Here is a 24907-nt window from a genome sequence, read left to right as displayed (position 1 = left end):
AACCTTTTAACTACTTTTTTTTTTAGAGAGACGAATAAAATGTTGCAAAGAAAAATAAATAAATGTATGAGATTGTGGCTCTGCAGGAAAGTTTACTTCATAACACACATCATGATGACGTTTTCATCAGAAAAAAGCTCGATTTAAGAATAAAAATAAATGTATAACACATTCTCACCTCAGACTAAATCAAGCAATAATTTGATTTGCTCCACATCCTCAACATTTCATGCTTGCATATTATTTTACAGTAAATAATCTCGTTGCAGGCTGCAGCCTACATTTTCTCAACGGGAACACCGCCATGGCATGTCACATCCTCTTCTCAGACACAATCAAAGTCACTCAATGAATGAATGAATGAATGAATGAATGAATGAATGAATGAGCGACCCGAATGAAGACTTCAGACTGGAAATAAAACCGGTGCAATGAAAGGAAATCTTAAACTTTCCATTTCATTTTTTTTTTTCAAAAAAGAGGTTGCGTCTTGCAAAAGCTAAATTAAAATATGTGCAGTCTCGAGTTCTACATCTTACCATCTTTTTAAGCAAAAATAAAATGTACGAATATATTTTTTCTCATCATCAACAAACCCAGGACGTTTTTAAACCCGATAATCCCAAAAATAACTTGGGTGACTATGATGATGCTCCACGTCCTCTTCTCGTTAAAAAGAAATAGATGGCGCAAAATTAGATTTTTTTTAATAACAAATCCTAGTTTTGTATCTTATATATTCTGGTCCAAAGAGTTGGGGGTTTCGACCATTTCAACCTCCTTTTATATGCGTAAAGTTATGCAAGATTTGAGGCCCCCGGAATGTCATTGGATGTCTGGATGAGGTATTATAGATTATGGGTTGGGGAAGGGATGGTTGGGGTACTGCAAGCACCTCCCCTAGAAATGCAGCAAATCTCTCCCGTTTTCTCCTGGTGGGGCACTGGGAGGGCTGGAGACGTGCTTTGCATTGGCAGGCTGATGAGGACACGTGTCTCCTCCCTGCCTCCCCCCCTGGGCTCCACGGTACCGCATTGGCATCAGTAAAGGCACCTGAAAACCGACAACCAACTCATGCAAAAGGCTGCCTGCCACCTTATAGCCCAAAAGAAAACGATATTATAGGCCCTAAAAGAAACCTGTGGCTCGCCTTTTTTTTGTCGTGCGTAAAGCCTTTGCGCACACCGCTCAACTGCCTCAAAGACTGAAAAGGTGCGCTACTCGTCGAGCATCAGAGCGCAGTGCCAAGATGCAGAAACGGAGCAGCGACGTCTGAAGGTGACATGAACCTGGGGATAATCAAGAGCAGCAGGCGTACACTGATTAAGAAGTGGAGATAGCAACTGAGAGCCGTCGGTGTCTTGAAACTAAACTTGCGCTTTTTTTTTCTTCCTCGTGGCTTTGTCTAATGCAGAGAATCAAGAGCTGCAACCCAAAGTAGCCTCAAATTTTTACTCACTGGAGGAGAAAAAAAAAAACACTAATTAAGCTGCAGACCGTTGAGAGTCGAGAGAGGGAAAAATGGCGACGTTAATCAGAGGCAAGCTTTCTAATAAACTGTCAAATGCAGCCACCGCTGTATCCAACAAATCCCAGGCGAAGGTGAGCGGGATGTTCGCCAGGATGGGGTTCCAGGCCGCCACCGACGAGGAGGCTCTGGGCTTCGCCGCTTGCGATGACCTGGACTACGACCACCGGCAAGGCATGCAGATGGACATTTTGACATCCGATGAGACGGGAGGAGAGGCGAGCGGAGACGGAGAGGCGCTGGACGGGGACAGCCATTACCAGAGGGACGGCACCGGTCCATCGCCCTCAGCCTCAAAGGACGGAGGTTCGACGAACGAGTTGTCTGAAGTCAGACCAAAAATCACCGCTTGGGAGGCGGGCTGGAACGTCACGAACGCAATCCAGGTAAAGACGCACTTCGCGGATTATAAACGGGCGGTTCCGGTTCTCGGTGCTAATTGACTGAGCCGCCTCCGAAGCAGCTGTGAAATTCGAGATAAACGCGCACCTGCGACCGCCTAACATTATGCCATTAAAATATTCATGCACAGAACAAAAATCAGCAGGTTCTGCGCCTTTGTTGCAACTTTGTCAAGTTGAAAAATATTCAAAAAAAAAATCTTGAACACCTTTTTGTTATAATAATATTGTCATGAAATGTTATTGGAACAGTGCAGAGGTTTTAAGAACAGCCAAGGTGTTACGGTGCGCTGAAAAAAGGGAGGTATTTGATGTCCTGTGTACCCCTCCCCTCCTCTCTCCTCAACTCACACATTCTTTGTCTGTATAGTGATGTCCAGTGTCACCGATGAACGTCACTGATAACCGCTCACCTGATATTCCGCAGGGCAATTAATACATCAATCTATAAGCGAAACATCATTACTCTGTAGATTTTGGGTGTCTTATAGTCAAATGAATGTATTTATAGAGCACTATTCTATTTTAACAGGTATTTAAAGGCTTAAGGCACCTAAACTAATTGCAGCTATAACATAGAGATTATGTAGGGAAGTGGGCTACGATGTCTGGAGACATTTTTTACGCAACATATAAGCAAAAGTGTATAATGTGTCATATTTGACCTTTTTCCAGTATTGTTTTGCATTCGCAGACTGAAATAAATAACACAGAAGATAGAACAATAATTGACAATCATATTTTTTATATAATACTGCACATCAATTATCCAATTACGCACAAAGACCCCACGTGTGCGCGCGGCTATTTTTGCCCAAAGTGCACTTAACCCTACAGTGCGAGCATTTATACTCCAGAGGGGCGGAGAGAGAGAGTCTACATGTGTGCAGTCTATGCGACAAAAAATCCCTAGACGCAATCCCTTTCATGCCTTATCGAGGCTATGGTCACGGCAGTCATCGTGACGTCAGAGTGTGTCTCCTCCAGCTCGCGGTGACGTCAGAGGCGGGCGGATGCGCTCAAAGCGAAGTGGAAAACCCACAACATGAAAACGGGAGTGACATCCATTGAGGAGTCAAGGCCGACAAACCCACATTAAAATATTATCTGGTTAATTGTGGAAAAAAGGAAACATCAATTTTAAAAAAAAACAATTATATGTAAATATTAATTCGTAACAATAAGGCCTTATTAGTTTAACATTCACAATGTTTTTTTTTCTTTTTTATGTCTATAGGGGATGTTCGTTCTTGGGTTGCCCTACGCCATTCTGCATGGAGGATACCTCGGACTCTTTCTCATTATTTTCGCTGCCGTGGTGTGCTGTTACACGGGGAAAATCCTCATTTCCTGCCTGTACGAGGAGGACGAAGACGGGCAGCTCGTCCGTGTGAGGGACTCCTATGTGGACATTGCCAACGCCTGCTGCGCGCCCAGATTCCCGTCTTTAGGTGGCCATGTCGTGAATGTAGCCCAAATCATAGAGCTTGTGATGACTTGCATCCTGTATGTGGTGGTCAGCGGTAATCTCATGTACAACAGCTTCCCCAACATGCCAATTTCCCAGAAGTCGTGGGCCATCATCGCCACCGTCGCTCTCCTCCCCTGCGCCTTCCTCAAGAACCTGAAAGCCGTCTCCAAGTTCAGCTTGCTGTGCACGCTGGCCCACTTTATCATCAACATCCTGGTCATAGCGTACTGCCTCTCCAGAGCGAGGGACTGGGCCTGGGACAAGGTCAAGTTTTACATCGACGTCAAGAAGTTCCCCATCTCCATTGGGATTATCGTGTTCAGCTACACCTCGCAGATCTTCCTGCCGTCTCTGGAGGGGAACATGCAGAAACCAAGCGAGTTCCACTGCATGATGAACTGGACTCACATCGCTGCCTGCATCCTCAAAGGCCTGTTCGCCCTGGTGGCCTACTTGACCTGGGCTGACGCAACCAAGGAGGTCATCACAGACAACCTGCCCCCCGGCATCCGAGCTGTCGTCAACCTCTTCCTAGTGGCCAAAGCTTTATTGTCGTATCCGCTGCCGTTTTTCGCCGCCGTCGAGGTATTAGAGAAATCGTTTTTCCAGGACGGGGGACGTGCGTTCTTTCCAGATTGCTACGGTGGCGATGGACGCCTGAAATCCTGGGGACTGACTCTCCGATGTAGCCTTGTTGTGTTCACCTTGCTCATGGCCATTTACGTGCCACATTTCGCCCTCCTCATGGGCCTCACTGGCAGCCTGACAGGCGCAGGCCTGTGCTTTCTGCTTCCCAGTCTCTTCCATCTCAAGCTTTTATGGAGAAAGCTGCTATGGCACCAAGTTTTCTTTGATGTCGCCATCTTTGTAATAGGAGGTATATGCAGCATATCCGGTTTCATCCATTCAATGGAGGGGCTCATAGAGGCTTTCAAATATAACATAGAAGAGTAGATGCAAGCCATTGCTGGAACTAGATGTTAACTGCAACTCCCCATTTAGTGAAAAAAAAACAAACAAAAAAAACACACGACTTCCCGGCAAGTGCAGCCCTTCTGCTTAATTCATGCGTAAAAAGCGCGCACAGAGCACAGTCATACAGTCTTGCATCAATTCAGAAAAAAATGCGCGCGCACACACACACAAACAGAAATAGATCCGTGGCAGTGAGGGAATCTAATGCATCCACAACACACTATATGGACAATACATGTTGTATAAATATGCGAACAAAAGTACATATACATATTTTCCAGTGGAGTGAACGTTTACAATATTGACCTTAAACAAAAATTGCAAAAAGGGCAAAGTTTGTCTTTTCGTCGCTCTTGTGGTGCTTCCCCACATGAGACTTCACTTCATGTAACGCTCGAGTTTGTGATGGACGGACATTCAACGGCATAATGTGATTTAATGAAGATTAAGATACGTTTATTTAAAAGATTTAATTAAAAAAAAGCAAAGAAATGCCACTTTCTACTAGGTGATTTGCAATATGATTATAGGCAATGAATGTGGTGTTGAACCCCAGAAACGCCTGTGGACAAACCTAGACGGGAAAATAACACAATGGCAATAACCAGCAGTAGAAACACATGAATTCATATAGAAATATGTAAAAGAAGAAGTTTCGTTAGAAATGAGGAAATTGGACCTTCCCCCCCCCCCCCCGCGAGCAGTTTAAAATACTGGAAATGCAAAATATCAGATAGCACACAGCAGCTATACAAACTATGCATTGAATGTATGATATTTAAGACACACAAAACATAATGAAACTGGGAAGTGGAAATAAAAATCCAAATTTCGATTCTTTCTGCGTGAAAGTGTTTTGATTTTTTTTTTAAAGATCTGGGAAATATCTGACACTTTGAGCTTTTTACAAATGGCAATAACAAAATTCACCAAGACCTGAAATACACATTCTGGTAAATAAAAAATAAATAAAAAAAACTCCGCACCCCTGGCCCACATTTCAGCTAGATGGGGACCTCAAATTTAAATCCTGCACACTCAATTTAACATAATGTTTTTCATCACATTTGAAAACACATGGCCTGTTCTGAAATTAATTTTAAAGACGCCCCTTGTCTCGAAATTCGGTGTCTGAAAAATCAAGAAAAAAAAAGAGAGAAATCATTAAAGAGGAAAATGTGCATACAGACATTTTTCATTCTGTGCAATCCAATGGGTCCTGTGGAAATGTTATAAAACCGTATGTGTAGTGTGTTATTGTGGTTTCAAAAAGATGGAATGTATATCTCAAAGTCGTTATCATATATCGTGAAATTAATATTAAAGAATAAAGATTAAGTGAAATTATATTGTAAAAATGTGTGTGGTTTTATGTAAAATGAAAACGGTCAGAACATGTATTTTTTTCTCTCTCTCTCTCTATAATAAAAGACGAGAAAATGGTGGAGAACATAGTCGCATTCATATTTATTTTTAAAATAGAAATTAAGGTTTATTAACACCGGAGAACAGTGTGAAGGCTGCACAGGCCTTGTAGATTATAAGATATTATCTTACAGTGTGTGAGGCTTGTTTGTGTGAATTGGGTCGATACTCAAAATCTTACTACAAATCCTTCTTACTCTACACCTTTATTCTCTGCTTTTGTCTGTATAGAAATTCAAAACATGCATGTTTTCCGCTGCGTGCTCACGTTAAGATCTTTTCGCCAGGTTTTGTGCTAAAGGCGGGCAGCATCAGGCCTTCTGCTCGACCTGTTCATCCACTGTGTTGATTTTTTTTCCTGCGCAGACAACAACATCTGGACAAACCGTTTATATCTGAGTGGTCTAATCTCCAGCTGTTGAAGATTTGTACCTGGTGCATACACGAATGCACGGATTTACCTTTAAGACATGAATCCCGTCTACTGCAAACTATTAGAGGCTTAACAGATCCGGTTCACGTGTAACGAAAATGCAGGAAAATGGAGGGAAAAAAGGCGAGATATTTCTAATGTTTTTCAGCAGATTAACAGCTGGAATGCACAAGCAGAGGCCTGTTGGACAAAGCAGAGATTCTGTATGAGTCTAATCTAAATATTCAACAATTAGGTCCAAGCCTAGACTTAAACTTAGCCAGAAATGCAAAATTTATAAAATTCATATTGCCATTTTCCTGAGGGAACGAAGCACCTTTTAGATTTTCTTTTTCTATCAACCACTCAGAGAGAGACAACTCTTGACTGATATAGTTCAACAAACTGAAAGACAAGAAAATAACTTTACAAGGAAAATTAACTAAATTGAGGAATTTCTACATTAACAAACATAAGACACAAGATGACATTTCCCCACATTATCATCTCTACGACAGTGTTTTACTCATTATAATGCCTAGAAGGCCACCTAGCGGACACAATAGCAACTGCTGCAACAGTTATTAGCTGAACAATGTACCGTGAGGGATCATTTAAATATGTGTTCACCTTTTAACATATTTTAAACATGTTTGAGTATTTTTCACTTCAGTTGGCTACTTGCTGGACTCCAGGAAATCTGTTTGAGGGAATGCTTAATGATAGTAGGCCTGTTTACTAGATTTCCTACTTTTCCTTTCACATGGACTCGTTTTTTTAATGAAAACGCCTGTTAGATAATTTATAGTTTTCGTGACTACCTGTAGTTAACACGTTTCTCTAATTTAACAACACGATGTACGCAGTCTACTCTATCAATATTGTCCATGATGATACAAACATATTTGGTCCTGGGCACGTTTCTAAAAAGATTGAAAGATCCGTTTGTTTTTTTTTTTGTTTTTTTTTAAATAAATCTGACCCGTTTCCGCTTTTTAAACCATGCCCTTGGTTTTAACGTACAGCCTGCATGTCAATATCCGGTTTTATTTGTGACGCAGCCTCCAGCATTCTGGATACAAGTGGTTTTAAACTTTCATTTGCCAAAATTAAATGATAAAGGGCATTTACTCACTTCTTCACATTTCAACTATTTTATTGTAGCATAAATTCACTCAACAGGTTCATCACAGTGGCATTAATACTTCCCAAAATCTGTAACATCTTCCCAAGTCAAGTGTAGTGGTATACTGGCGCCCTCTGCTGTCCCCTTCCCGCCAGAGAAGCGTGATGGGTTTTGAGCATCTCACGTACTGGACATTTGTGCAAATTCTCGTTTACCACATACGTGAGACAATCAACCGAGAGCCCGAAATGCAAAGACTAAATAATCGCTACCATACACTGCATAATTCAATAGTCATATTCAACGAAAGGTAATTTGTTCATTTCAAGTAATGGCATTTTAATAAAAGGTCAATAAAAATTTTCATAATTATACAGAAAAAACAACAGTGAAATATTTACAGGCAAAAGAATGCCATTGGTAATACAAGGAAACTTTAAAGATAGAAAGACAAACGGTGACCAACTGGCTCAAGATGCCTGCAGACAAAAACATCCACTTGAAGTGAAGTGATTTGTAGTCAGTGTAGTAGTAAAAGCAGATTCTGTCATCAGCCGTGCCGATGTTCATGTTCCACACCGGCCATTTGCTCTGACCGCAACGCTTCACCTTCACATCCCCAAGATGTTGGTTGGAGAGAAACCAAAACGCTCACTGGCTGGGCTCTTCACTGTTCAAGGCTTTGGGCTTCTTGGTGGAGTATTCAACCACCCAGGGGTGGCACAGGACCCCCTCGATGGGCAACCTGTGCATGGGGTTGTGTTTCAGCAGCCTGGCAACCAAGTCTTTGGCTCCAGCACTGAAATTGGTCTGTGGAGGGTAAGTGTACTCCACCTGGACGACAAAGAGAGAAATTAGGTTAAAACATGAACAACAGCAATTATAAGCAAAACTGTAGTGACTATAGAAAGATCATCTGAGAAAAAGTGGGAAATGGGTGGGTTAAATTAGGAGTTTTATTCAACTTTTAAATCCCATTTGTACTTTTTGAAACTATTCAACACAGTTGATTAAGATTTCCTAATCTGACCTACCCATTTTCCAAATGATTTTCCAAGTCATTCACACTCCTTCAGCTTCTTATCCAAAGTAAAGCCAGCAATCCAGTTTAGCATCAGCCTTTCAGCAGCCAACATTCACAACGCAATTTGTTCAGAAAAGATGGGGCAAGGGACAGTTCAGGAGATGGCGGTAATGCAACATTTACGGATGCCAACCACCATAAAACTCAATAGAAGAAGAAGATGGGGCCTGATGTACGTGAACAATGAAGATGTCCATTTTTTTTTCTTCAGGAACATGGCAAGCGAAAAAAAGAGCTTGTTTGCACACAAAAGAACTTGCATTGCTTGTTAGTTATCAAATTACCTGCGAAAGCATCAGCAAGGCATGGTAAACAGACTGTGTGTGAAAGGGGCTTTAGTCTTATGTATCAGTATCACTTGAAAGGTATTTCTTTGAGGGTCTTGCTTTGCAAAACACCCTTCAGATGTCAGTAAAAATTAACTGCATATTCTGATAAATGTCATCCACCCATTCTGACAGCAACCCCCCAAAATGCAACACTTCACCATATTGTGGGTCATCTCAAACATCAAGATGTCATTGTCAAGAATGCTGTGTAGGCAGGCCTGCAAGATCAGCAACCACTCAATTGTCTGATTTTTTGGTACACCCACTAATAAGCCACAAAATTAATTTGACAGATTTTTTTTTTTTTTAAGACAGCTTTTGCTGTAAACCATGCCAACAAAATGCCCCCCCACAGCATAACAGAGCCACCAGATCCCCTAACTGTAGGGGTCAAGCATTCAGACTTGTACTAGTTTTTCCTTCAATTTGTCACCCATCTGTATATTATATGGGTGTCTATCTATCTTACCCTGTTTAGCTCTCTTACCCTTGATATCCTGCGGTAGGTCTCCTCGTTACTTTTTGCTTCAAATGGGGGGTGTCCAACCAGGAACTCGTAGCAAAGGACGCCCAGACTCCACAGATCCACCTTCTCATCATGAGTTTTTCCCTCAATCATCTCCGGAGGCAAGTAGTCTAGTGTTCCACACAGAGTGGACCTCCTGCACAGGGAAAAGAAAGAAAATAAATAAATCAGACAAAGTATGGCACCTGTCAGTTGTTTGTAGGATATAGACGGACAAAGGGGCATTTACACAAAAACTCTGAGGGAGAGAAAAAGTATGAGGTCACTGAAGCCAAGGAACACATGAATTACAGATGCAACCCAAAACATCCTTCTCCAAATGTTACAGAAGTTACACAAAAAGGTTCAACAGACACAATATAACAGAAGCATGCGTGAATACCTGGAGGAGGGTGTATGAACAGACCAGCCAAAGTCTGCAATCTTCAGCTCGCCGTTGGCCCCCAATAACAGGTTCTCTGGTTTGATGTCCCTGTGGATCACCTTCTTGGAGTGGCAGTAATTGAGGGCGTCGGCCAGCTCCATCATGTACTAGTAACGCACATTAATCATGGTCAATACAACATGGATGACTGTTTAAAATATACAGTAGTCATAGTTTTCACACACCAAAAGCAGTATTGGTATACAGAATTTAATGTGGCTTACTGTGTCTGAATGAAACAATACAATACTTCTGTGTAAGTTGCTCTAAACTAAAAAAAAAAAAAAGGTCTTAAATTGACAAGACTTACTGTTGCACTTCTCTCCTCAGAAAAACCTCCACAGCGCTGCAGCTCACCGTAGAGTTCTCCCCTGGGTGCAAACTCGAGGATGAGATACACACGAGATGCATCGTGGAAGTAGCCATAGAGGCGCAGGATGTTGGGGTGCCTGCAGGACGCAGAGGCAGAGGAATATTCTGAGAAATTTTGTTGAAATACCCAACTAATACCTTGAGACTTAATGGCTAAAGTTTTGAGAGCAGAGGCTGTCAGACCCTCATTCAACAAAAGTCAGGCGGAGGGTCACAAAGCCATATAGGATGAGCCATGTTGCCCCAGATTGACCACCAATGCATGTTTAACCACCCTCTGTTTAACAGATTAAACTCTGTTTAATCTGTTAACTGAACAGGGTAAAATGATTGACTTTAAATTTGTTTTATAAAAATATAAAAGAAATACCCATGACACTAAGGCCCTGTTTACACCTGGTATTAACATGCGTCTCGGATGATCCAAGCTCTGAATACAGGTGTAAAGACACCCAAGACGCATTGAGATTCCATCACTCAGACCACATTCAGAGGTGGTCTGGGCGCATGTGGCCACATTCTTTTAGTAGTGTAAACGCAATGCGTCCTGAGCTACATTGCAGGACCACCTACTCAACTGACATCCTCTATTTTCCGGCAGACTAAGCACAGGACCCTCTGTCCAAAGCCGTTCAACTTGTTTGATAAGAGGATAAACAAATTATTTTGTTTTTCATGTGAATTAAAAATGTAATCCACCCCCCTTTTTTTCACGTTCCCGTAACCGGTTTTCCTCTTCAAATTGACAATTAGAATAGAAATTAAACCATTATTTTTTCGCTTGTTTGTCTAAAAAAATATTTCAGAAGCTAAATGTTGCTGGATAGTTTCCTCTATCTAGTTGATAATTGAATGAGGATTTATGAGGAGGACGGCTGCTTTACTCCAAACAGTATCAACCTGGACTGTGTGTGTGTGCGCGCAACAGCTGACCTATTGGATGTGTAGAAGAACACATTAGATCCTGACGGATCCTGTTGGCATGGCGGAGATTTAAATAATCAATGAAGTTATGCTGCTGTGCCTCATGCGTAAATGTGCACAGCGTCTCTGAATGGAGAGACACAGCTGCGGGGAGATCGCTGCATATAACTGAGAAGTGAGATCCGATCACAAGTGGTCACTCAGATCGCATGTGGAGACGCATGTTAATGCCAGGTGTAAACAGGGCCTAAAAATAAAGAGCACAGACATCTAAAAACCTGGTACATTGGTTTTCTTTCAGGTAAATCTAAGTATGTATACGAAGTATTCAACTTCAACATGTACTCCCAGTGGCAAATACCATACACAGGCCTGATTCATCATGGCTAAACATACATGTATACGTGTTGGGATACAGTCGAGGGAATGAATGTTATGTGTTCATGATCTATCTGTATGTTTGTGTGTGGAATATGTATAGGCTGTGAAAACAAATTTTCTGTGGGACAATAAAGACTATATCTAAATGTAGGCACTGCCTTTGTATTCAAGTTTTTTGTTTTATTCAGGTTTTCCATAGACTCGAAACAGCAATGTCCTAGTTACCGTTTGCCAAGTTTCGATTGCAAAGTTCATTTCTAGTGTGTAGAAGTGTCTGCCTTTACAAAAACTTAAAGCACTTTGTGTTTTTTTTCTTACTGTTGATCTACGAACTATGTGACACAACAAATGATCAACGTATCAAACTACCTCTGTTTGTCCCAACTACAGTCAGTGCTTAGACATGGCATAAGATTGTATAAAGTCAAGGACGCTTTACCTGAGGTGAGACTGGATCTCCACCTCTCTCCTCAGTTGGTGCTCCACCCCCGCCTTCTCCAGCTGCTTCTTGAAGAGCACCTTCAGGGCCAAGATGAACTTGGTTTGTCGCTCTCTGGCCAGGTAGACATTGCCAAATTTACCCTTTCCTAGGGGGCGACCAATGTCAAAGTTTTCCAGGCTCCATCGCTTCCTGCGTGAGCAGAAACATGCATAGTTACAGACAACAAACCCAACAAAACTTGTAATCTTACAGAAGATTAGAATAATAAATAACAAATAATAGAATAAGGACTTATAAGACATACTTTGATTCAGAGACTCTTGCAGAATCATTCTTGGCAGGCATTTCTAACAAAAGCAGGAAGAAAGGATATATTTTAGCATCCAAACCCCCCACACATGGTTGATTACTTTGTCAAATCTTGTAATATGCTTACTCCGTGGCTTCTCAGGCTTTTCCAATTCTGTTGCTGGTTTGGTTCCCTCCGGGTTCACCCTGGGCTCATTCATCTTTTGCTGGGAACTAGATTTGGGCTGTGGTGCAGGATTTACATTTTGAGTAGCAGGGTTCACATTCTGATCAGCCAGATGTGTGGACTTGACAATATTGACATGAGATACTGGTTTCTGATGGCTCACAGGTCGCTGAATGCGCTTAGGACCATTTGACACACCCAGGACTCTTTGATGCTGAGTTGGTGTGACTGAAGCCTTTTGAGTCATCTGTGACTGTTGGGTCACAGGAATCCGCTTTGGTCCATCACCATTTGACTGCAATTAAAAAGGAAAAACACCAAACGCTGCATAAAATGGCTTTTAAAGGATCTAAGAGCAATGTGAAAGCTATGCTTAAGACCCACTCCACTTGTTCTATTGTCATCATCTTTCCTGTATGTTTAGGATGTTATGCATTTCTGTACATGTGAGGTCTCATAGTTGTGTCTGGTGTTTATACTTGTAACTGAAAAACTTTACAGAGATGTCAGATTGTAATTGCACTGCAAGTTCAAAGTTCAAGAAATCCATATCAACATACAAGAGTAAAGGTCAGCAAAGTGAGTGAGTGGTGAAGACAGCAGTGATTTAATGGTCAAGGTAATTGGTATTTTGCATTACCTTCACTTCAGGCCTCTGAAGTTTCATCTCTGTCAGCTTGGCCCTGGCAGAAGCGTCCATTTTCTGAGAGAAAAGGAAAGAGTTTGATTAACCAAATAAATCATAGATAGTTAAAGTAAAGCTAGGGTTGCTAAATATACCAGAGTCGATTGAAAAAGACCGGATTTATTGAGTGAACTACTGTAAGCCTGCTATTTTTTTAGGCTACATTGTTCCAAAGTTTGAGCGTTTTCTCACAAAACCGTGTTGCGTACGGTAACGTAGATGCTCCCTTGAACTTATTTTTAAAAAACTAGACAAAAACACTAAAAAGCAGACACTGGAAAACTTTTAAAAATGAGAAAATAAACGTTAGCCATCACCGTCGCGTGGCTAACGTTACTGTGAACAAGGTTTTTAGACGTTAACGTTCGTTCACAGCTAACATTAACGTTCGCTTTTAAGAAACCACAACAAACCAACACACCTCACATGTAAGTATTGGTAAGTATTAGATAGCATAACTTACCTAAATATATTATTGCACGGAGACCGAGAGCAACCGCTGCCTGGTACTTTATCCAGAATTCAAACAGAGCAGCACTGGAGCTGGTAGCGTTAGCTAGCTGGCTAACTTAGAAGCTAACGGTTGAGTTGTCGTTTGTAGCTACATACATAAAGTAAAACCACTCTAGCGTTGAGGCGAAAATTAACTGGCGTCGATATTATAGATAGGTAAATACGAATAAAGCAAGATACAGAGGCGACAAAGAATTCCACCTGAAATGTACTTAGGGAGCTACCTCTTCCCTTAAACCCGGCTTGTTTAATTTCAAACGTTCCTCTGTTCAAACCTTTAAATAAGCTAAGGCGCCGATTGGCTGAGGGAATGCTCTGTAGTCGCTCACCATTGGCTAATGCGATATACGTCACGGGTGAAGGGTGACGTCAGATGGAATCATCTACAACAGCAGAGTGCAGCAACAAAATGTTAGGAGGGTTCACAAACAATACATAAGAAATAGAAAGAAAAATAAATAAATATTAATAATAATAATAAAAGAATAAATACAATAAATAAGAAGTAATCAGAATAAGAATCAGAATATGTCTATTTGCCAAGTATGCAAGCATACAAAGAATTTGTCTTAGCATTTGCTTCCACTACATAGAAGAATAAAAATATAACAAGAATAAGGTAATAATAATAATGAAATAATAAAATAAACAAAATAGACCTAAAATCAAATGAAAAATTAAAAAATTAAAATATATTTACAGGATGGAGTAATAATAGTTTTTAAATGGGATATATAAACTTGAAATGAAATATTGACTGTACAAAGGAAATATGGACTGCACTGCAGAGCAAGAAATGGTGACAAGTGCAAAAATTAAATGTGACGTGCACACTAAATTATGTAACAGTGGAGGCTGAATGTAATGTACAAGTCCTGTTTGATGAAATTTATGAACGTGACCATTGCAGGGATTAAAAGAGTAAAAGAGTTTGATAACAGTACAGTTCAGCTGTTCCTGAAATAAATGTTCCTGTATCAATAAATATATAAAACAATGAACAGAGTTAAACAAAGACATTAAAAATAATACATGCTTTAACATTTTTACAGCCTTCTTATTAGTGTAAGGTGTAATGGTCTGTAAGTACTGTTCACATTCTTTATGAAAAACTTAGAAGATAGTTTTTTTGTTTGCAAACTTACAATTATGAAAATGAAACTTATCTAAGATAATTATAAGATGATAATGTAAGCTTGTTTCCTATTCTTTCTGCTGGAACTTAAAAACCCAAACAGTACATGTTTATACAATAAAGCAAAATCAGCCATAAATGTAACATTAATAAACTTAGAAACCTCTTGCCACAGTCTTTTAGTATAGTAACAATGCCAAAAATAAATGAGGCACAGTTTCAGGATGTGCAGAGCAAAATGAACACAATACATTAATCTCTCTGTTCCTCCCTGCACCATTTATAGTAAAAAAGTTTAATTTTGCAAAAAATATGATTGCAGTTGCATTTCATTATGGTCTATTAATACTATACTTAACTGACCATAACGCAGCTGTCAGTGAAAAAAATGTATCTGCCTTTTCTACAATTTATTTTTTTCTGTAGGATTCTATCAATTATTAAAAAAACATTTAGGAAGAAATTAATATATTTCAAATGTAATTTGACTGTGCATAATCTATCTCAGGTTGTTGTTACACATCTGGACTTTCTGAATAACAAAAATAACAAAGACAGACATGCAAATCTTAACATTTTCATCTAGACCTGTACATACTATTTGAAATTATGGTATTTTTGGCATTTCAGCTCACTTCTGTTGTCAGATGTGATTGAGTCAAGTGTCGTTTGCATTAGCTGATTAACCAGACTGACATTTTAATTGCAAGTTTTTGGAATATCCACAGCACAGTGGGTAGCAGACCAAGAGGCCAGATACTTAAACAAGTCCAGAATTTATTCTTATAGTTAAACATGCTATTATAATCCTATTATAATAGAAACTATAATATCCAATAGAAATAACTTTTCTGACTTTTTCTCGTTGCCTTCCATTGTACCTCTGGTACTGCTGTAAATCCAAAGCTTTACCACAGAATGTAGAACATTAGAATAGGGGCAATTAAAGGACTATGCTTATCTATTTGATGGTGATCTGATGCCAATGTATTTTGTACATGTGTCTGAACCATTTACTAGTGTTGCAAGTTGAGGGCAGAGAATAATTTTTGCAGTGTAAAGAAACACATTTTCAGGCAGTGAAATGTGATATACTCTTTTGTTATATCAATATCAATACCAATATCAAACAAGCAATTACTAATAAAGAGAGTACTAGGTGGGGGTTTGACACTATATATTGTACAGTTTATACACCCATGGGCCTGTGCGGCAGCACTGAGTGCAATGTTGCTAAGCAACACTTTAATAATGGGAGCAACTTGTCATCATAGATTTTAGTTGTGTTTTAGTTACTTTAAACACACCTAACATTGCCCTTTTTTCTCCTGATAGGTAGCTGAGAAGTTCACCTTTGCCTGTGGTAAATTCATATTATCAACAGTATTCTGTTAAGGAAGATAGAGGGCGCTGAGTGTGTGAAATGGGTCGATCACTATGATAGTATCCTGGACCAGTGATCACAAACTCTGAGATTGAGTTGTTGTTCAAACAAAATGTTCAGCGGCAAGGAAAAACTCCCCTTTAGAGGGGCCTGACCCCTAGGTTGGGAACCACTGGACTAACTAGCTAATTGTATATAAAGTAGTTCAAACTAGCTCCACCTCCAGCAGCTACAACAGTAACATGCTGCCTACACACTGATGCTTCAGTATTAATGATCTAATGATGTCATATATAATATATCAGCCAGAGGGACGAGTTAAGTCCATTTTTCTGCTAATACTTATGTTCTTTTACTTAAGTAGGATTTGTAATGCAAGACTTTTGCTTTTGATGGCGTATTTTTACATTGCTTTATTGGTACTTTTACTTAAGTAAAGGATGTGAATACTTCTTCCACCACTGCTTGGTTCAACATGATAATTTGACTCAGTTTGTGTTCATAGCTGTATGACCATGTAGGACCAACTCAAAATATACTTAACTTGGTTTCTATCACCAGACAATATGATGTATTTCCTCTGTACTTGTTTTCACTTGTAAAAAAATAAAATAAAATAAAATCATCTATATTTGCACAGGTTCAGACCCCAGTAGAAGGTCAACACATTCAGAAGGGACTAACTGAGGGCTCATGTCATCGATGAACACATACTACAAACAAGAAAAAGGAACGCCACAGATAATTCAGATAACTTTATTTTCAACTGTAACAGCAGCATTTTACTCATTTATTTATATAAGTCAACTGCAGGTCTTGTTTCCCAGATGACAACATTACATAAAATCAGTCCTTTTTTAAACACTATTTCTCAAGATGAACTTGGAAGTCTAGCATGATTTGGCCACAGAGTGGCAGCATGTCGCTCTTGTATCTCAAACATGGTGCTGTTCCTGAACATCAGTGGTTTCTATCGGGTGACCATTGTTAGAAGAATGCAGTTGTTCTGGCCACCAAGTGTTTAGACTGAAGTGATATGTAGTGTCTCTGCAAAAATATATTTTAATATCCTACGATTACCAATCAGATAATCAAGCTCATACTTTGGCAGAATCATATGCTCATTGGACAGTTTTCACATAATCATTTTGCTACATGAAAATAAAAACGATCAAATTGGATAAATACCCATTCTATATTAAATAGTGTATAACTTATATTGATGTTGAAAAACATCAACAACTGAACATTTAATTGTTAAATATGTTCAATTTCCTTTCAGCAGCAAACAGGCTTTTTAATTCTAAAGGTTTATCTAATTTAAAGAATTACTGGCAAACATTTTCTATGAAACTCATCAAAATGTTTTATTTTATCGCCACATTCTGCAGTTGGTGTGTGACCATTTCTTTTTCTTTTTCAGAGGCACCCAGACAAAATGCACAAGTTACAATTTCTAACTACAAATGTGATATCACATTTCTCAATGGTCAACCCAAGTCACTACATCACACCCAACTGTTTCTCTAAATAAATATTCCTGTTACAGGAAAAAGAAAAATATAAAGAAACTAAAGCATTCACCATCACCGCACTGCTGTCAGTTACATTCAGAAAGACCTTCTCAAATGCATTTTGTCCTTCTTTGTTCTCTCAAACAGTAGTTTCGCAATGATCAGAATTTTTCTGCTCTCTCAGCAGCTTTTTTGTTAAAAATGTATTTTGCAAGTGCAAATAAAAGTCAATACAAAGATATCAGCCTTTTACGCTGAGAGAACATGCTGAGATGACTCTGTTGCAAAAGAGGACTGTTTGAGCTCAGCAAACATGTTCAGGTACAGTATGTAATGTTTCTACTGTTTGTCTCTACACCTCAGACTGAATAAGTTATATTAACACAGCATTTGAGAAGGTCTTCTACATTACTTTAAAACATAAATATGGCAAGTACCTTGATCCCTTCGTTTAACTTAAATACCTTAATAACAATATTAGTTATTACATAATAACAAAATACAGTTTATATTCAGGCTTGTTTGTGATGCCCGGTACAGTGTGCTTTGTTATTACTGAGGTCCCGGAAGAAAGCATTGTTGAGGAGATGGCTCGAACACAGATAAACCTGACAGTGAAACATTTCACTTACGTGTCACTGTCAATGTCTGTGTTACACCAACCATTTCCATGTACCCTTGACATACGTTGCACTTGACACCTGCCTCGACAAGGCGTTGTTTTCTGCCATCATATCTCAACAGGAGTATTCCTCACCTTCACTTCTATAGATTAACTGTTTTTGTCCTGTAACTCTGTCGCTGCCAGAGGAGACTTGCTGGTGTTCTGAGGTCTTTTGCCAGATGAAAAAACAGCTGGTAGTGGCGCTTTTAAGAGGCAGGACAAAAAAGCAGTTTCTGCGTTGGCACTCGTTTGTGTTTACAGTTCACCAGATGCCTCCGATACCCATCTGCCCATGCTACATGTTTTCAAACACTTATATAACAATGATGTTTGAACTTGTTCCTGAGCGTGCCACTCACGTTTCCTCCCCAAGTCTCTCTGTTAACACTGCAGTCCTGCTAAGTGGCATCCCTCTGAAAGCACTCCACAGAATCCCTTTACGTTGCAATCCACTGCTTCATATATATCTAATGTAGATAGTAGTGTACAAGAAATGATTCAATTGTACCCTCAAATAATACAAAAAATCCCAGAGCACCAAACTGGATTAGTGCATCATAAAGGGAGGCTGGTGGCATTGTAACGTTTCTTTCTGACTCTGCTGGAAAAAATAAGAGGCGGGTGTCATTTCTCAGTGACCGCAGCAGCCATCGGGGTGCGTATGGTCCCGCGTGCTGTGGCTGCCAGCTCCTCGATTTCTGCATTCAGTCGCCTGATTACCCACTCCATGGCTTCACGGCCCTGAGCAAAAAAAAACAAACAGAGAGAATTAGTACATTGGAGGAAATATTAAAAGAATTTAATCAAGGACAGAAATTATACTGTAAAGTATATTCCTATTAAATTAAAGCAGTGGTTCCCAACGCCCTACTTGGGCTGCCTGCTCCGGTAGATTAAGACCCACCCAGATAAATAAAATCTGTCTGCGTTGCATGCTGCAGTAACAGAGTGGGGACTAGAAGCTTCTCTGTGTGCAGCCGCCTCGCTAGTGTCTACCGATAGCCTGCATGTGAGGCGTTTAGGGGATATCTGTAAATTGTAGCTACACAAAATAACACTGTCCCTCTCTAAACTGCATGAGTCTCTGCATGCATATCCGTCACACACCACGCCACCCACTGCCACAAGTAAATTCTCAACCTGTGGGAAGCTCTGGTGACGAGATACATTTGAGGGGTCGTCACAGGATGATTGCCTTCATCAGCAGGCATCTGAAACCCTTCCTCCCCACATCTTTCTGACAGCAAAACTAGGGGGGCTGCTAATGAAAATGCAGGTAACTTTCAAAGGTGGGAAAGTAGGCAGGAGTTGAACTTCTCTCTGAAGCTTCTTCGTTCTTTACACAACTACTTTTTGTCACTTTTTGAATGTACAAACAAGTGCAACACCACGAATCCCTTAAAGGAAAGATTGTCCGAAAGTGTGCACAGTAATCCCTTAATATCACTTAAAAACTCAATTATATACACATAATAATCATACAATTTTAACATTTTTCCTGACTTTTCAGGACACTAGCAGGTCACTTGCTATCAGGGGTAACAAGTAGATATTGCTTAATTTTAAAAAGGGGGAAAAAAAGGTTGGGAACCACTGAAATAAACTCTAAAGCCACAGTTTTATAAGTAGTAAAATATGCAGTCTGGACGTTTAGTCCAACACTTGTCATCTGTCAGTTCTAAGAGATCTCTTACCTTTCCAGCGTTAGCAGAGATGGTGCTGGCCATAACTCCCTCCAAATAACTGCTGAGACTGACCCCTTTCACAGAGATTATAGCCTCCTGCGTCAGTATTGTTCTAGAAAGAAAAGGGGTTTAAAAAAAATTAAGGTTAAAAAAAAAAATTGCTTTGAACAACTTCACAGTCCTGAGTGCTTCAGTAATTCATGATTCAACTTACTTCTCAGTATCCTCTGGATGTGGTTTGTATGTTAACCGTTCATCCACAGACACCATGTTTGTGAAAGTGATCTACAGAGGACAGAAGAGACAACATGTTGAGATATGTAATGTCTCAGGTCACAGCCCTGCAGTGAGAGTTGTCAGACAAGATTCAGAACAGCATTATGAACATACATTGTTGAAATGTGAGCTATGCACCCTGCGTAACAAGCCTGACCTCATTCCAGAAATGCGTCACCTTTTAACAGACTAAGCTTATGTGTTTAGGCAAATTCAAGTCATGAAAAGTGGATCGGGTTAAGGCTGTTTGAGGTTGAAACATCCCAAATAGATCATGTTTTGTAAACAGCTGAACGGGTTTGTTAAGAATATGTAGCGTGAAAAAAAAAGTAGGTTAAAATCCTCCATCTTTAATTGTTTCCTTACGCTCTAAATAATAAAACTGTTACTCTATGTCCTATAATTGTATCAAATTTCAGCTGCTAATATACAGCTATTTCTACACAGTATGTACTCACATTTGTGGACTGAAGCTCGAAAGTCTTCTCTTTGGGATCCACGACCGACTGCTCCTTAATGTAAGTGCACGTTCGTGTGTTACCAATGATCTGAGGAAAAAATACACAGAGACACATTTTACTACAGACTGAAATTAACTGCTGTTTTCTTGCAGATGTTACTGATGGTGTCTGTCTTTTCAGTGGAACTACACTTGTACCAGCAGACATTGTGTTTGGATTACATGCAGTAAATTTGATCTAGTCACACTCGTGCCGACCCGCTACTTCAAAAATGCAAATTTTAATTTTCTTTATCCACATTTAGCTTATTTGGGCACACCTCAAGCTTCTGTTTCTGTCATTTTTCAGAGATAAAAGAATGCTTATTTTGTTCATTTTAGCTTTTGACAACTACAGCTCCCATGAGGCTTTGACAGCACCCCTTAGTCTTAAAACGTTAGGCGTTAGTCTAAAACCCACAAGTGATTCACATTTCTATATCTAAGATTTATGGTCTTATGTAAGTTAAATAAAAATATAAACCCTAATGACCTATTTTATATGGTACAGAGGTAAACTGACATCACAGGAAGACGTCTAAATGATAGATCCAGTTTACACACATACAATCAGGCTCAGGAGTGATTTGCTTTGAGACAATCTGATTAAGGGTTATCAATCACTGGGACAGTCTGTGTCATAGACTGTCCTTGGAATTAAAGGGGCTATTCATAGACGTGGTCACCGACTACAACCCCATCCTCAGACATCTAAGCAAAGGTCAGTGCTAGAGAACAGCAGCTGATTGGCTAATGTTTACATTGCTTAAAACAAGACAGCGTAGCAGGATATTATCAAAGCCTTATCTTTACTGAGTTCAGAAAGTCAAAGAAACAGGAGAAGGGTTCAAATGACACGCTTCAGAAATCCAAAGGCCTCCTCCACTGCTCCGTACTCTTGTGGCCTCTAGTTTTATCTAACCCAGAGACGGAAAGTTACATCACACACCGTCATGGGTTACACCTCGGGAATGACAGAAATGGCACTACTGTGTTCTGTACAACACGAGCCATGGCACACAGCCATGAACTCGCTGGGCACCAGTTAGAAACCAGGTCTGCCGCTGCTGCCCCGTAGACAGAAATAGCCTTGCAGGTTTTAAGGTCACGCATACTGGCTGGAAAGCATTAAGCTATCTCGGGTACTAAATGTATTCAGTACATAACTGGATTCTTACATGGTGACAAATAGTCTGACTTTTTAAAATCTGTTTTTGCCACAATATGGAAAGATTATGTCTATAATTCATACTACTTTAATACAAACAACCTCACACCAAGGGCATCAGGCACAAACTTGCACATCAGGTCATTCTTTTTCCGTGTTTCAGTTAAACATGTGACCAAAGCAATTAAACCACAAGCTTCACATGGTTTTTGCAGCAAGTGATGCTAGAAAGCCGACTACTGAAACAGAGTGGGTTTTGACACTCACAGATTTCACTATAGACGGGAGGCCCCACTCTGTGCTGAGCAGTCTTTGACTGTGGAGGCGTCCCTGTTTGTCGACGGCTCGGTCCAGAACGTCCACTCCAAACACACTGGGATTCATGGGGTTGGGGTACTTCTGCATAGCAGCCTTGATCACCGTCTCCCAAGGATGGCTGTTGAAGGAAGGCCAAAAAAACCCACAAAAACATTATTGTAACATTGCATTAAAACTAAATACAAATACACACACAGACACTACTATCTGATAGTCAATTACCATGTTTGTAAAGTTATGTTTTTGGATTAAATAATACTTCCTTTATGATTGCAACAAACTGTGATATCCAACTGAAAAGCCTTTGTATTTTCATGAAAAAACCTACTGAACCCCCAGTCCCCTATATTCTTAGTGTTTAAACAATAAATAATTATACTATCCAAAGTTAAACTTAGCTCCACTACAGCAAACTACATCAATAAAATGCTACTTACACGTTGCTCAGTGATCATAATCCATCAATATAATATATATTAGCATAACACTTACAGATGTCATTCTCCTAATAATAATTAGGTCTTCAAACTTTTACATAGGTAACATTTTTTCATTGCAGGACTTCCCCTTATAAAAGGAGAATTTTTACCAGTCTGAATAGTTACTCCATCACTGTTTATGTGACATTATTAGATAATGAACCGACCTCAGAGCAGCTTATTTTGCTATTTAAAAGCCAAAATCAACAACACAGCGAGTTAATATGTCAAGATCTTTTCAAGAACTATTTTAATGTTGCCTGGTTTCAGACCTCTCGATCTCCGATGTGGAGTAAATGAAATTAAACGACATCTAATTCTGTCTCATTATCACGGTGATTTTATGTCAGTAAAAGCACTGAAAAGTAAAAATGATTCACCTCCGATGAGAAACGCGAGTCGACTCCAATGTGGCGGTGGATGGTTGCCATGGAGACGCGTGAACGCGCCGGCGTTGCCTCGCCTGTGACGTAGACAGGCAAAATGTAGGGGAAAGGTTGCGCGCGGGGGGCTGGCCCAGACCGGCTAATTACGCAACTTGTATGCTTTTTTCTCCTGCAACCAGCCACTGAATGTGTTGTTTTCACATTTATTACGTTTATACATTTATTTTTCAATATACCTACGCAATCTGTGTTTGTGCGTATTTACAGTGTAGTGATTCGTTTTGTAAAAAGCACCGACTGACGTTAAATGGCTATGTAACGTTACTAGCTTCCAACTAAGTTAGCATACTAGCTAGAAACACGAAAGTAGCCATTCGCACTTTTTTGTCTGGTTAGTTTTCAGTCATAAACCATGCTTGTGCTGTTCAGTGGATTAAATACGAGGCCAGCTGATGTTACTTAACCGCCTGAACCAGACAGTCAACCTCTGACAGGCGGACCGTCTCTAAACACAAGGCTGGTACAGTTAAAAAAACAAGCTAATACTCACTTGAATATGTGCTCAGATGTCCAGATCTTCATGGTTAATCGAGTTGGCCGGTGCTAGTGATGCCGGGAGCAGAGGCGTTGATAAGCCGGTAAGTAGGCACGGCGTAACTGCCTGCAGTCAGTGAACCACGTTCAAAGCCAACTGCAAGTCCCCTCCCACTGTATGGAGCAGTCACATGAGCGGTATTACACCCTTTCCGCTGAAAGAGTCCGCTGATGCATCCATGTGACATTGGAGGCAGCTGAATGAAACATCTCTTATTTTAAGACTAGAGAATTAATGATCGATGCAACGCACAGAAACCCACGTATTATCTTTTTCACCCAAAGTTGAAGCATGCGGCAGCCTGTATGTCACATTCAGCTATTTAATCTTGGGTAATATCTTCTGTGTAACCTTTGGTATTACACAATTCAGCGCAGTGAAGGTTGAAAGGTCTCCTCTGCAACCTTGGGAGAAAAAGAGTAAGCAGACTCTTGACGCAACCAGATCAACTTAGTGGTCAAACGTTTGTGCAAACATTTGAACATCTTAGTATTGCACTGGAAAATGTTTCTGTAGGGTATTTAGGTGCAATATTTTGTGGAGTATTTATTTTTCTCCATGCATCTCTATCTTGCCACAAATAATAGAATATAATTTGTGATACTGACTACAGAAATTAGCCTTGATAATTGTTAAGAGTATGTCTAAGTGAATGCTGTCTGTTGCCCAGATTAACCTGTAGGGGGGCAGAAATTTGCTATTGATCCCTTTATTGAACCCACCACTCACCATCTGTGCGTTTTGTACACCCTGTAGCCTTCAAGTTCCCATCAAGTACAGTGTAAAAGTTTCCTATGTGTAAATGTAAAATAAAAACACAACTTTATATATCAGAATGCACCATGTGAGTATTACATAAACTGGCACAGGGCCCATCTACAAGATATGGCCGTGAGATTTGCAGGTGGAGTTGATATTGTACTTTAGTGGGAACATTTGTGTAATATTAAGATTGACAAAATTGCAGTTCCAAAAAAGCCATTTAGCATGCAGTGAATCTGAGGGGTTTTTAAGGCCTCTGGGGGGCCAATTTAACAGTAAAACTGAGAGTTTTGTTTTTTTCGTCCTTGACCTCACCTCTTGTAATTTTAAGACAGATTGCCCTCTATGGAGCAATATACTGTATTTGTCACCATAACCTATATTCACATGTGGGTTACATGCAGTATTATCTGCTGTATCCCAGTTTATGAGTCAAGTCAACTTTATTGCAGTATTGCAAGGACGTTTCCACGTGATATGTGCTTATCACAGCGAGCAGACGGTCGGGCCAAGTTATGTGTAATCTCTATGTCCCAGACTCTTAACAGT

The 24907-nt window shown here is 40.0% G+C and overlaps 3 protein-coding genes across 4 annotated transcripts; 1 reads left to right on the top strand and 2 right to left on the bottom strand.

The window, feature by feature from the left end:
• Positions 1–666: 666 nt before the first annotated feature.
• On the top strand, positions 667–5722 carry slc32a1 (solute carrier family 32 member 1). The gene is made up of 2 exons (XM_067586830.1): positions 667–1914; positions 3167–5722. The coding sequence occupies exons 1-2, from the start codon at positions 1522–1524 to the stop codon at positions 4352–4354; spliced, it is 1581 nt and encodes a 526-aa protein (XP_067442931.1). The 5' UTR covers positions 667–1521; the 3' UTR covers positions 4355–5722.
• A 1927-nt stretch (positions 5723–7649) lies between these two features.
• On the bottom strand, positions 7650–13758 carry aurka (aurora kinase A). The gene is made up of 9 exons (XM_067586831.1): positions 13444–13758; positions 12936–12998; positions 12257–12590; positions 12125–12167; positions 11818–12009; positions 10012–10150; positions 9660–9808; positions 9239–9413; positions 7650–8172 (listed from the first exon to the last, which is right to left on the bottom strand). The coding sequence occupies exons 2-9, from the start codon at positions 12993–12995 to the stop codon at positions 7990–7992; spliced, it is 1275 nt and encodes a 424-aa protein (XP_067442932.1). The 5' UTR covers positions 12996–12998; positions 13444–13758; the 3' UTR covers positions 7650–7989.
• A 2994-nt stretch (positions 13759–16752) lies between these two features.
• On the bottom strand, positions 16753–23857 carry prelid3b (PRELI domain containing 3). Of its 2 annotated transcripts, none has more exons than XM_067586828.1 (6): positions 23552–23857; positions 22086–22254; positions 20610–20699; positions 20090–20160; positions 19885–19987; positions 16753–18931 (listed from the first exon to the last, which is right to left on the bottom strand). In XM_067586828.1, exons 1-6 carry the CDS (start codon positions 23581–23583, stop codon positions 18815–18817), a joined length of 582 nt encoding a protein of 193 aa, XP_067442929.1. In that variant the 5' UTR covers positions 23584–23857; the 3' UTR covers positions 16753–18814. The 2 variants fall into 2 exon arrangements, with proteins under 2 accessions (XP_067442929.1, XP_067442930.1); XM_067586829.1 differs by lacking the exon at positions 23552–23857 and adding an exon at positions 22996–23504.
• Positions 23858–24907: the final 1050 nt, after the last annotated feature.

The sequence above is a fragment of the Thunnus thynnus genome, chromosome 4 (assembly GCF_963924715.1).
Source record: "Thunnus thynnus chromosome 4, fThuThy2.1, whole genome shotgun sequence".
Taxonomy (NCBI): domain Eukaryota; kingdom Metazoa; phylum Chordata; class Actinopteri; order Scombriformes; family Scombridae; genus Thunnus; species Thunnus thynnus.
The sequence above is the reverse complement of the archived record's forward strand: the minus strand, read 5'-3'. Positions and strand labels throughout refer to the sequence as shown.